Below are 12578 nucleotides of genomic sequence, written 5' to 3'. Positions count from 1 at the left end.
TGATTCCCTCTTTTGGTGTGCATAAAGAGAGCACTCATATACGTAAAAAAAGGAACAGAGTCTGGACACTTACCACTACCAGAAACTGTGGTGGCTTCTCCAGTGGTCTCTTTCCGATCAGCAGAAGCTCCAGGGACAGTGCTGACACTGTCATTTGCTGGGGGGACTGTCAGGATGGCAGCTGAGGGACAAGAGAAAGCTTGAGAAGTCACTGGAGCTGTCACAGAGGCTTCCATGGAGATGTCTGGGAGGGCAGGTGAGACTTGTGCAGATGCTGCTGGGGGCGCTGTTGGTGAGACTGCTGGATGCAGCTCAATAGCAGGTGGCTGGTCAGGGCCGAGCTCAGTCGGGGGATGTGGGAAATCTGAAGACTGAGTCTCCATCTCTTCCTGCTCAGAGTCATTGCCATTGTTCAGGTCAAAGCTATTATCTAAAATCCAAAGGATATGCAAATGAAAGAAAATGGTATCAGGTAAATGTATTTATCCAACCAAACCTGCACTATGGTAAACACGCTTATTTTAAGGATTTTTTTTAGTGGGGGAAAAAGTAGCTCTAGGGGCTGGAGGGATGGCTTAGTGGTTAGGAGACCCAACAGGTCTGACCCTCTTGTGGTCTCCAAGGTTACCAGAAGCACACACGGTACATAGATATACTCTTAGGAACACTTAAACACATAAAATTAAATTTAAAAAAGAAGCACTGGCTCTTTCCCAAGTTAAAGGGTAAAGCTAGCACTGTCATTCTCACACAGGGAAACAGCTTTTCCTGCAGCTAGAAAGGCCTCTGCCCTTCTTTTCCTCCACAGCTTCCCAGTCTCAGGGCACAGGTCAAAGTACCCTGCCCAATGTCTTTTTGTTTTTTGTGTTTTGCAGACAGGGTTTCTCTGTGTAGCCCTGGCTGTCCTGGACTTAATTTGTAGACCAGGCTGGCTTCGAACTTTGAGATCTACCTGCTTCTGCCTCCTGAGTGCTGGGATTAAAGGCGTGTGAGATTGTGCCTGGTGGCTGATGTCTTTTTTTATTCCCACTGGACACCAACACACTTCCCATGCTAAGGCACCCATTCTCTCGATTTTTCTGCAGGTGAGAACTTTGTCAGACTTTTCATCACGTACCTTGCAAGACAGACTCCCCTAAGACAGGCGGGGAGGTGGGGCTGACAAAGATGGAGGCTGCTGTCTGACTGTCGTCTGCCAGGAGACTGAAGGCAGTGGCATTATTGAGAGCAGGGCAATCGAGGGCCGAGATCACAGGGCTGTCCTCAAGAGGCAGCTTGTCTTCTGTGCCCATCAACTCTGTGTCATCTAAGCCATAAAGCCCACCACTCACTGGCTCTGTTTATGGGGGTGAAAAAAAAAAGCAGAACATTAAGACAGCAAGACTTCTTTAAGAAATACTAGCCCCCACAAAATAACCCAATTCTAATTTTTAGTGTAATGAATTGGGGAAGGGGGAAGGAAACAAGAAAGGGTCTCACCTCTAGCTCAGAGTAACCTGAAACTCACTATGTAGTTCAGGATGGTGTTAAAGTCACAACCCACATACCTTAGCTACCCTACCAGGCTATACATTAGTATCAACTATGGGAAACATAGCCCTCTTCAAATGCAAAGTCAGGAGGAGACCTTGAAAATTAAAGCAGAGATACTGACTGTATATCTACCCACATATCCTTGCAGAAATCTAACATTTATCATAAAATAGGCCTTCTTTTTATGTTTAATTGGCAAATGTTTTCTTTCTAGCTAGTTAGAACCCAAATAACCCGACCGTGTGATAGTTACAGCCTATCCAGTGAATTATTGCAGCCAAGGGCTCTCAGCCAACTGGAAGACAGAAAGAGTCTGGGAAATGAACCAATGCATCTGAGTAAAGTTGGCCCAGCCAGCAGTTTAGACTGCAGCTTACTAAAGGGTCACCTACAAACCGACATCCCAGAGTCCCTTAGCCTTTCCTGGGCTCTCTAACTTCTCTGCAGAGCCCACCTGCTGCTGCCAGAGAGTCGAAGGGCTCAAGGGGGTCTTCACTGAGGATGGGCGTGTCTTCCAGTTCATCAGGAAGATGTGAGGGGTCATCCAGACAGCTCACTGTGGGGTCAGGGACCAGGACGGAGACCTCTTGGTGTAAAGATGCCACAGACGAGACAGGGCCATTGTAGCCACACATCTTAAGTTCTAGGTAATCCCAGGAGAGACCCAAAGTCAAATCTGATGCCCTCAATTTAGCTGTATTAGGTACTTATTGTAGGTGTGCAGGCAACCCTTTTAAGAAGTCCACACATGCACAGGGTATAAACTGTTCTTTTCCTAAATGCACCCTCCAGGTGCTCAAATCCACATTAAAACAAATCTAACTTTGCTTTAAAAATAAGATGGTCAGCTGGGTGTGGTGGTACACGCCTTTAATCCCAGCACTTGGGAAGCAAGGCAGGCGGATCTCTCTGAGTTCCGAGGCCAGCCTGGTCCTCGTGAATTCCAGGACAGCCTGGACTACACAGAGAAACCCTGTCTCTGAAAAAGAAAAAGTTCCTTCACCCAATCAGCATTCATTGCCAGTTCTATGCTGTCCAGATGTCTTACTAACACCAGGCATACATGAGGCAAAGAGTCAGGACTGAGATCTGAAGCCTACCATGTATTTCCCAACAAGTGCAACAGAGAAAAAAATTCTTTGATTTTTTATAGGGTAGTCACCCTTGCACTGAGTATGAACTGCAAACTAGGAATTTTATCTATTTTTAGGGAAACAAGAGAGGCAGTCACCTATGTAAATGTTAACAGCCAAAGGGAAGGGGCTGAGCAGACAGCAGCCGTGCGCTCCACCCGTCACTAGGGCAAGTTCTCTTCAGCAGTGCCTAGCTCTGCCACAATTAAACAGCCGCTCAGCCTCACCTATTTTAACAGACATCCCTGCCCACCCTTTTCTGAGCCTGAATGACCTTGAACTAGAGATAGAGTCTAGGCCTTGCACACTGGCCAGGAAGCCATTGCTGATGCAGAGTCTGTTTGGGCTGCTGCCCTGTCCAGGCTGGCAGCTCTGCATGAGCTGAGATACTCTGCACCCCACTCTTGACTGGTGCTGCAGCCACAGACACCAGCCACGTGGCTGCTCATCACCAGCATGCAAATCAGCCTCCACTGCAGAGTACTAGAAAGACAAGCTCTTCTCACGGCCAGAGCGACCGTCCCACGGCCCCTCTCCACACCCAGCTCACAGACCCAGCTATACCTGGCTGCTCTTCCTCCAGCTCCAGGCTGCCAACCAAGCCAGTGCCATTTTCTGCTACAACTGAAGTCAGCTCCTTTTCTGCTGCCTCATCAGGATGGATCCCATTGCCTGTATCCTGGGAAGGTGCAAAGGTCTGGATACTAGATCCCAACATGGGAGAAGTCTGTGGGGAGGTGAAAAAACTTGGGGGTCCATTGGGCATCACCTCAAAATTTTGGTCAGGAAAGGAATCATACAGCTCCTGTGAATCGAAGTTAAGCCCCACAGGACTCTGGGTACCATTGGCCCAGAACTCTTGGCTCCCAGCTCGAAGGTTAGTGTTGTGGGTTGGGGACGAAGGTTGTCGGCTGCCCCCAAGGATGCCATTGAGTGGGTATTGTCCCCCAGGGAACTGAGAAAGAAGGGGAGGGTCCTTGAGGTTGCTGCCAGGATTAGCAGGTGGGTACTGTGAATAGTTCCAGAGACAGTCATAGGCCACATTCGGGTGATGGAGGTGTGAGGTGTTGGAGGAGTGGGGAGCAGAGTTCAAAATCCCTGAAGTAGTAGTGTGAGATACAGTAGATAAGCCATTAACATTCACATCCCCATTCAAACCTGTCAGAAAAAAATTGAAAAGGGTTAGCTATGAATATACATGCATAATGCTACCAAATAAACCTCAAATGAACAGTGCTGAAGGCTTAAGTAAGGGGACTCCTCTGTTACCTCTATCTTCTGGGTCTCACAGGAACACTAAAGCTGGATGTTCTTGTGTGTGAGTTTAGCAGCTGTCGCTGAGACTGACTGCTAAGGGTCTGGGGAGTGTCTGGTGTGCTCCAGGACCTGGTGGCAACAGCTGTTACTGCTGCTGCAGGGCTTTACTGCATGCAGCTACACGTACATTTCCTACAGTGACTTGCATTCTTCCCCACTCCTTCCTTATGGGATTCCTTGGAGGGCATGACTGGCCTCCCCATCCACCTTCCCTTAGTGCCTATCTGGCCCTACAGTGGCACCAGAAGGGGTAGCCTCCACCTCACTGACACATGCAGAACCAGCACTCTGTGCTGGACTAAGAATAGACTTTGCAGTCACCACAGTGACAAGATTCCAGCTCAGAAGGCTGGGGTTAGCCCCTCCCCACAGGCCCAGGAGGGTAATACGCAGTGGGTAAAAATCTTTGCATGACCAGTGCTGCAGAAAAGAATCCAGCTAGGAAAATAGGTATCTGAGTTTGTAACAGACAACAATCAATAAAAGGGACCAAGATTCTAAAGAAGCAGGTGTAAGTGTGTATGGGGGACTCCTACAGCAAGTGTGTGTATGGGGGACTCCTATAGCAGGTGTAAATGTGGGGGGGAGAGGGTGGGGGACACAACTCCCAAAGCAGGTGTAAGTGCAGGAAGTTCCAATGAAAAAAAGAAGGCTTGTATTTATCTTTACAGGAAAGGACATAAGTCAGAATTTTCTACTGGAAAGAAGGAAAAAAACATGTGAAATTCTAATTCTAAGCAAAATGACCTGAAATCCAGGCAAAGTTAGAAATTGGTAGGGGGGCTGGAGAGAGAGCAGTTAAGGGCATTGACTGCTTTTCCAGAGGACCCAGGTTCAAATCCCAACTCCTACATGGTGGCTCACAAATGTCTGTTAACTCCAAGGTCTGACACCCTCACACAGATATACACACAGACAAAAAAAAACAAAACAAAACAAACAAAAAAAAAAGCCAATGCACACAGAATAAAGGTAAACAAATTAAAAATAAAAAAAAATTAAAAAAGAGAAAGAAAAAAGAAAGGCGACTGGTAGATGACTGAGGCAGAAGGAGTGTCACTAGTTCATAGTCACCCTGGGCTAGAATAAGCCATTACATTACCTCAAGAAAAAAAGAAGAAAATGAGGTCAACAGCAACTCGTGTGGAATTATACATTTCTAGGGGAGGCACTGCACACCTCACCTTCCACACAAGGACAAGAAGCAGCTGCAGCACTTCTGCTGCAGGCCTTCCTGACCTTCACCCACCTTCCTCATCCCTAGTCCAAAAGCTTTCTAATTCCCAAGACCTGCTCCCCAGGGCGGTACCTGTCATAGGTCCACAACCCTCACCATCAGCAGCAGTGGCTACCTCCTTTTCTGCCAGGAGCCAGGAAGCAGGACCAACAAAAGACCAGGCTAAGATGGAAAAGCTTGTGTGCTTTTTCCAATCTAGACTCAAGACAGAAAGTGTGGCTTCCATAGCCCCTTTAACTTGTACTCAGAAGCTCAACTTCTCTCTGGCCATTAGTAAGTACTATGGATTTACTTCTTGTCACTACCTGCCAGCAGAGAGTTGTGGGGTAGTGATCCCAAACAGATCTCAATCTCCTGTCAACCTGCTCCAACATGCCCATTCCCTCCCCGGGTCTTTTGGCCCACACTCACTTTTCCCTTGCTGGGGGAAGCTCATGGGAGACCCGTTAGTGTAGAGGCCCTCCCCTGAGGAAGGAGAGGGTTTCAGTCCTGAGGCAGCTGGTGCAGGGGGAAGGCCAGTAAAGTTAAAATGGTCATTTGCCTCCATTTCTGTAGGACAAGAGAAAAAGAAAACATACTTGTGATTAAACAAGGTTATATTGTCATGTGGGGGCAGTGCCCCACCTCCTTTTATTCACACTTCAATGTAGGTACTAAGAGAAGGTCCAAGTAGAGAAAGAAGAAAATATGCCTTAACCTTTGCAAAGACCCAACTTTAAGTCGAGCATGGTATCACACCTACAAACCCAGCACTAGGAGTGCTAAAAAATGAAGCCCTTGATGAAATAAATTTACCTCTGATAGAGTCCAGGAGGGATCAAAGCAGAATTAAGAACTATTGGAAACGTCTGACCTGTCAGATATTTGTGATGTACTAGTGCACATTAACCTAATATGTGAGAGATTCTGTTTCTATACAAAAAAGAAAAAGAAAAAGAAAGAAAGAAAGAAAGGCTTTGGATTATGTTAATAACTTTAACTTTTGGATGGCAGAAGCATTTATACTGAAAGCTTTTTTTTTTCCTTGTTTGGTTTTTGTTTTTTTTTTTCTTTTCTTTTCTTTTTTTTTTTTTTTTTTGGTTTTTCGAGACCGGGTTTCTCTGTGTAGCCTTGGCTGTCCTGGACTCACTTTGTAGACCAGGCTGGCCTCGAACTCACAGCAATCCGCCTGCCTCTGCCCCCCCCCCCCCCAGTGCTGGGATTAAAGGCGTGCCCCACCACGCCCGGCTTCTTGTTTGGTTTTTGAAGACAGGGTTTCTCAGTGATCCATCTGCCTCTGCCTCCCGACTTGCTGAGAGTAAAGACATGAGCCACCATGCCCGGCGAAAGGTTTTTTTCTTTCCCCACACACAGGGTTTCTCTGTGTAGCCTTGGCTGTCCTAAAACTCACTTTGTAGACCAGGCTGGCCTCAAACTCAGAGATCTGCTGCTTTTTGCCTCCCAAGTGCTGAGATTAAAGGCATACACCACCACGGCCAGCTTTAATTGTCCTTTATAAAAGATAAATAAGTTGGTTATGAAAATATATATCTGGGAGCCGGGCATGGTGGCGCACGCCTTTAATCCCAGCACTCGGGAGACAGAGGCAGGCGGATCGCTGTGAGTTCGAGGTCAGCCTGGTCTACAAAGTTGAATCCAGGATGGCCAAGGCTACACAGAGAAACCCTGTCTCGAAAAACCAAAAAAAAAAAAAAAAAAAAAAAAAAAACCAAAAAAAAAAAAGGAAAAAGAAAAAGAAAATATATATCTGGGCTGGAGAGATAACAGCGATTAAGAGCACTGACTGTTTTTCCACAGGACCTGAGTTCAAATCTTAGCACCCACATGGCAGCTGACAACTGTCTGTAACCCCAGAATCTTGATACTCTCACACAGACATACCAGCAGGCAAAACACCAATGCACATAAAATAAAAAATAAAAAATAAAAGAAAGAAAGAATATACTTGACCAATGGCCACCACCTCCAAGAAGTAAACAGACACCAGTCAGACCTGCTGGCACATGCCTACAAGTCCAGCATTCAAGAGGCTAAGGCAAAAAGAGCAAAGGGACTACATAGTGAGATCCTGTTCCAAAGCAAGCCAATCAGGGTTTGTGGATATGCTGTGTGCTGATAATTAAACACCATTAGGTGTGTGTGAACAGTGTACATACACACTACATTCACATGCGTGTGCGCACACACACAAATGCACTCTCGTGTGCACAAACACACACAGGCTGCTTATATGCATGTAGACACACATGCCATGGCATTCACGCAGAGGTTTGCAGATAATTTGGGACATCAGGTCTCTCCTACCATGTGGGTCTCAGGGATTTAGCTTAGTCTACAGGCCTGGCAGCAGGAAGCTTCCCATGTACCATTTGATTCTAAGAGTCTATTATGTCACCACCTTAATCCATTCCAACAAAAAAGAAATAAAAATAAAAGCAGTTTATGTTCTGTTTAAGAGAGCAGTTAGCTGGAGGGAGTTGGATTTTGTTTGCTTGTTTTTTGAGAGTCGTTCCTATAGCCTAGAATAGCCTCAATTTATACCAACCCTCCTGCCTCGGCTTTCTAAGTGCTGAGATTACTGGTATATGCCACCAAGTTCAACTCAGGAAAAGTTTTCAGTACTAATTTATCTCTCATATACAATACCCCAGCCTCACTCCAAAATTACAGTAAGGGCAGGCAAGATGGCTCAGTGGTAAAAGTGCTTGCAGCCAAGCCTGACGGCCTGAGTTCAATCCCTGGGACCCACATGGTTGAAAGAAAGAACCAACTCCTGAATTGTCCTCTCCTCTACATGCCTGCTGTGGCGCCTGTGTGCCCACATACAGACACACCTAAAATAAATGTTAAAATAAATAGCAATCACATCTCGGCTTTTTGGCTAAGATCAAGTGTAAACCAAGTAGTGGCTTCAATCTGCTATGCATCCGTGAAAAAAAAATCAAGTCTATAGAGGAAAGATGACAGTCTTCCAGGATGCCCCCATTACACAGAAAGCCCATTCTTCAGAACAAGGATCAGAAAAATGAGCATCATGAGATTAGTAATCCTGAGTGAAACACATAAACCAAAAAAATTAAATCCTTGTTCCTAGGTTGGGGTACTTCCAAAGCTTAAACCACAAAGCGAAGAGAACATGCAATATTCACTTTGGGAAGGAAGACTGAAGAGCCAGTCCCACTTGACCTGCACTTCCCCCTCTCCTCCTCCAGTTTTAGGCAGGCACATTGCCTGGTATGTGGGGAACAGTAACACATCTTTCTTCCTGTGTCCTCTGGATTATACCCTCAAAGATGGGTCACACTTCCATTTTTTAATTTTGTTTTTGTCGTTGAATCTACAAGGAAACTAGTGCCCTTCTCCTTTGTTACTGAGAAAACAGCATATCCCACTTCACAAACTACATAGTTAGGAATGAGTGGTCAGCTCAAAGACACAGGGACAGAAAAAGAATAAGGATATTTGGCGTGCTGGAGAGATGGCTCACAGGTTAAGAACACTGGATGATCTTCCAAAAGTCCTGAATTCAATTCCCAGCAACTACATGGTGGGTCACAGCCATGAATAATGAGATCTGGTGCCCTCTTCTGGCTTGCAGGTGTACATTAAATAAATCTTAAAAAAAAAAAAAAAAAGGCTATTTGACACCTGCCCCAACTGAAGGGTCACAGGACCCACAGCCATTTCATTCCTAAATACTGATATACAATGAGTTCAGCTTAGGAGCAGACTTTAGGTCTCAGTTCTACTTCTCACTGGCTTCTTTGACCTCAGGCAAATTATTCAGAAAAATTTTATTATCTCCTACTAGGGCTTGTGAGGGTTCAACAAGAAAATCTATGTAAAGGCCCTTGTATTAAATGTTAGGTTTTGTTTGTTTGACAGGGTCTCACTATGTAGCCCCTGGTGGCCTGGGATTCAAACAACATCCAGCCATGCTACCTTTTCTTATTAGACAAAAGAGTTATGTACAACATTTTTTGAGACAGTTTTTATTTTTTTCCCCCAAGACAGGGTTTCTCTGTGTAGCCTTGGCCGTCCTGTACTCACACCGTAGACCAGGCTGGCCTTGAACTCACAGTGATCTGCCTGCCTTTGCCTCCCCAGTGCTGGGATTAAAGGCGTGTGCCACTATGCCCGGCCTACACATGTTTTTTGAGACTGGGTTTTTCTGTGTAGCCCTGGCTAGCCTCACACTCAGAGATCCATCTGCCTCCCAGTGTTGGGACTAAAGCTATGTCCCACCAAGCCGGGATTTAAAAGGCATATTTTTAAAAGGGACTTATTTTTTAAAGATTTATTTATTTATTTTATGTATATGAGTACACTGTCTTCATGCACACCAGAAGAGGGCACCAGATCTCACCATAGATGGTTGTGAGGCACCACGTAGTTCCTGGGAATTGAACTCAGGAACTCTGGAAGAGCAGCCAGTGCTCCCAACCTCTGAGCTATCTCTCCAGCCTAGGGCTTGTTATTATTATTATTATTATTTTATATACATGAATGCTCTATTTGCATGTATGCTTGCGTGACAGAAAAGGGCATCAGATCTCATTAGAGGTGGCTGTGAGCCACCATGTGGTTGCTGGGAATTGAACGCAGGTCCTCTGGAAGAGCAGCCTTAACCGCTGAGCTCCAGCTCTAAAAGACATTATTTTTAAAAACTACTAGTGTGGGAGAGCCTACAGAAGTGATAATGTATCCAGACATTATACATCTTAACTCCTGATTTCAGGTGTCACAATTTAAGAATACAAGAAAATGCCAGGTGTGGTGGCATTGATCCCAGCACTTGGAAGGCAGAGAAAGGTGGATCTCTGTGAGTTTGGGGCTACCTTGGTCTACTTGCCCAGTTCTAGGCCAACTAGGCTACAGAGTAAGAGCCTGGACAATGCTGAGATTACAGGTGCATATCAACATGCCAACTTGCTTCTCAGCATGTGTATGTGTGGACCTCTAAGTGCATGCACACCACATACAGGCAGGAACCCTCAGAAGTGGAGGTGGCTCCCTGGAATTGGAGTTACAGACAACTGTGAGCTGCCATTTGGTACTGGGAGCATTTGGTGCTAAGGGCAGTAAGCACTAACACTCTGCACTTTTAACACAGCCTTAGACAAGCAACCCAAGGAACAGATGGCATCAAGGTTGATGCCCCACACATCCTGGGGAAGCTCCAAGCTTTCGATGCTCTCAGTTCCTGACCCTAGAGACATTATCTCTTTACATTCATACCAAGCAAATGCCTCCTCCTTGCCCAAGTCACTGTCTTCCATTACAGTTCCAAGTGCCAAATTCATACTGAAAGATGCCCTTTTATCTAACCTACTCAAACCTCTCTTGGAATTCTGATTAAGGCAACTAAAACAAGTTCTGACTGAGGCTTCGTCTCTCTCAAAATGTCCTTTCTTCAACCCCCATTTCAAACCAGAACTCTAAATAAGGTAGAAGGAGGGTGATGAAATTTTACACGGAGGTAGGAAGGCCCGACTCAAAGAAAACTGCCTTGTCCAGGCAGGCTCTCTCACATCACCTGGATGTTAAGTCCCACCATCATGTTTCCAGCGTTTAATTTAATCCTAAGTAGAGAAAACAGCCAAATGAAGTACGGCTTAGGTTTTGTTACTGCCATAGGAGCTTAGTGTAAGCTTGTTCCTATGTTCAGAGAAATAAATTCCATTTTTCTCTTTCTTTCTTTTTCTTTTCTATGAGACAGGCTCAGTATGTAATCCTGGCTGTCCTGGAACTCACTATGTAGACCAGGCTAAACTCAAAACTCACAGAAATCCACCTGCCTCTGCATCCCAAATGCTGGAATTAAAGGTGTGTGCCACCACGCCCAGCTTCATAAAGATAAAATTTTATACTTGTACCATTTCTGGTGCCCATGAAGGTCAGCAGAGGACATCAGATGCCCTGAAACGATGTTAGAAATGGTTTAGAGCCACCATGTAGGTGCTGAGAATAGAACCCAGGCCCTCTGCCAGTGAGTGCAGGTGTCTGAAGAGTCCAGAGATGTTGGATTCATCCTCTGGAGCCAGAGTTACAGGCTGTTGTGAGCTGCCTGAGGTGGGTACTGGAAACTGAACTCAGGTTCTCTTCAAGAGCAGCAGCATGCATAAGATGTCTCCAGCCTCATTTTTTTTTAACTTTGTTTTTTTGAGACAGGGTCTCACTATGTAGAGCCTCGGCTATAGTGGAACCCAGTATGGAGACCATGTTAGCCTCAGAGATCTGCCCAAGTGCTAGGATTAAAGGCAAGTACCACCACATCTAGCCCCCAACTTTTTAAAGTATGTCCATGATGTCCATGTGTGTGGCAGAGCTTTCGTGTCAGTGCACATGTAGATCACAGGACAACTTCAAAAGCACCACCTATCTCCTTGGAGGCAGGGTCCCTTAGTGGCTTGAAGTTGTCATTTCTGCCTGGCTAGTAGTGAGCCCTGGGGTCTTCCAGTTCTGCCTCTCCAGTGCTAGGACCACAACCACATGCCTGTCTGGCCTTTTTACCCAGATCAAACTCAAACTCTTGCCCAGCACTGAGTCACAGCAGAGGCAGGTGGGGATTGAAGCTCTGTAAGTTGAAGGTCAGACTGGCCTATACTGCACAGGGAGTTCCAAGCTAACCAGGGCTACACAAAGAGATCCTGCCTATTAAAAAATAAAAAATAAAAGCCAGGATGGTGGCGGTACAAGCCTTTAATCCCAATACTCAGGTCTCAGAATGAGTTCCAGGAAAGCCAGAGTTACACAGAGAAACCCTCTCTCAAAACAACAACAACAACAACAACAACAACATATTTTAAAGAAATCCTACAGGAGCTGGGCCATGGTGGCACACTCCTGTAATCCCAGCACTTGGGAGGCAGAGGCAGGCAGACTGCTGTGAGTTCAAGGCCAGCCTGGTCTACAAAGCGAGTCCAGGACAGCCAAGGCTACAAAAGGAAACCCTGTCTCGAAAAACAAAACAAAATCCTGCACTGCTGTGGACTAAACCCAAGGCCTGTGCAGCCTGCCTGAGCTATGCCATCTGTAGCTGACTGGACTAGCTATCCCTTGTAAACAGGGCAAAGGAATGAAGAACTGGCAATGTTAGAAAAATCAACCTCAGTTCTAAACATAATTTTCTAACAGACACAACTGAACACCCAAAGAACAGAGGAGGCTGTAAATATCCTCAGTTGGTAGAGTGATTGCCTAGCACACACAAAAGCCTGCAGTCTATTCCTAACTCCTATAAACTGGCATGGATCCCACAGCTGAACAGTCAGACAGCACTTAGGAGTTAGAGGCAAGAAGCACACAAGTTAAAGGTCACCTGTGGGTCTGTGATGCACTCAAAGCCAGTCTGGATT

At 45.8% G+C, this 12578-nt stretch overlaps 1 protein-coding gene across 1 annotated transcript in view; it reads right to left on the bottom strand.

Moving 5' to 3' along the window:
* Window positions 1–12578, bottom strand: part of Baz2a (bromodomain adjacent to zinc finger domain 2A) — a 37478-nt gene that overhangs the window by 15132 nt on the left and 9768 nt on the right. Inside the window, exons 2-6 of the mRNA XM_051170882.1 lie at window positions 5632–5769; window positions 3231–3824; window positions 1988–2176; window positions 1118–1336; window positions 74–430 (exon numbers count right to left, since the gene is read on the bottom strand). Of these exons, the coding sequence (XP_051026839.1) occupies window positions 74–430; window positions 1118–1336; window positions 1988–2176; window positions 3231–3824; window positions 5632–5769 (1497 nt within the window). The remainder of the gene's footprint in view (window positions 1–73; window positions 431–1117; window positions 1337–1987; window positions 2177–3230; window positions 3825–5631; window positions 5770–12578) is intronic.

The sequence above is a fragment of the Acomys russatus genome, chromosome 28 (assembly GCF_903995435.1).
Source record: "Acomys russatus chromosome 28, mAcoRus1.1, whole genome shotgun sequence".
In the NCBI taxonomy this organism is placed as follows: domain Eukaryota; kingdom Metazoa; phylum Chordata; class Mammalia; order Rodentia; family Muridae; genus Acomys; species Acomys russatus.
Note: the sequence above shows the minus strand (reverse complement) of the source record. Positions and strands in the feature narration are given on the sequence as shown.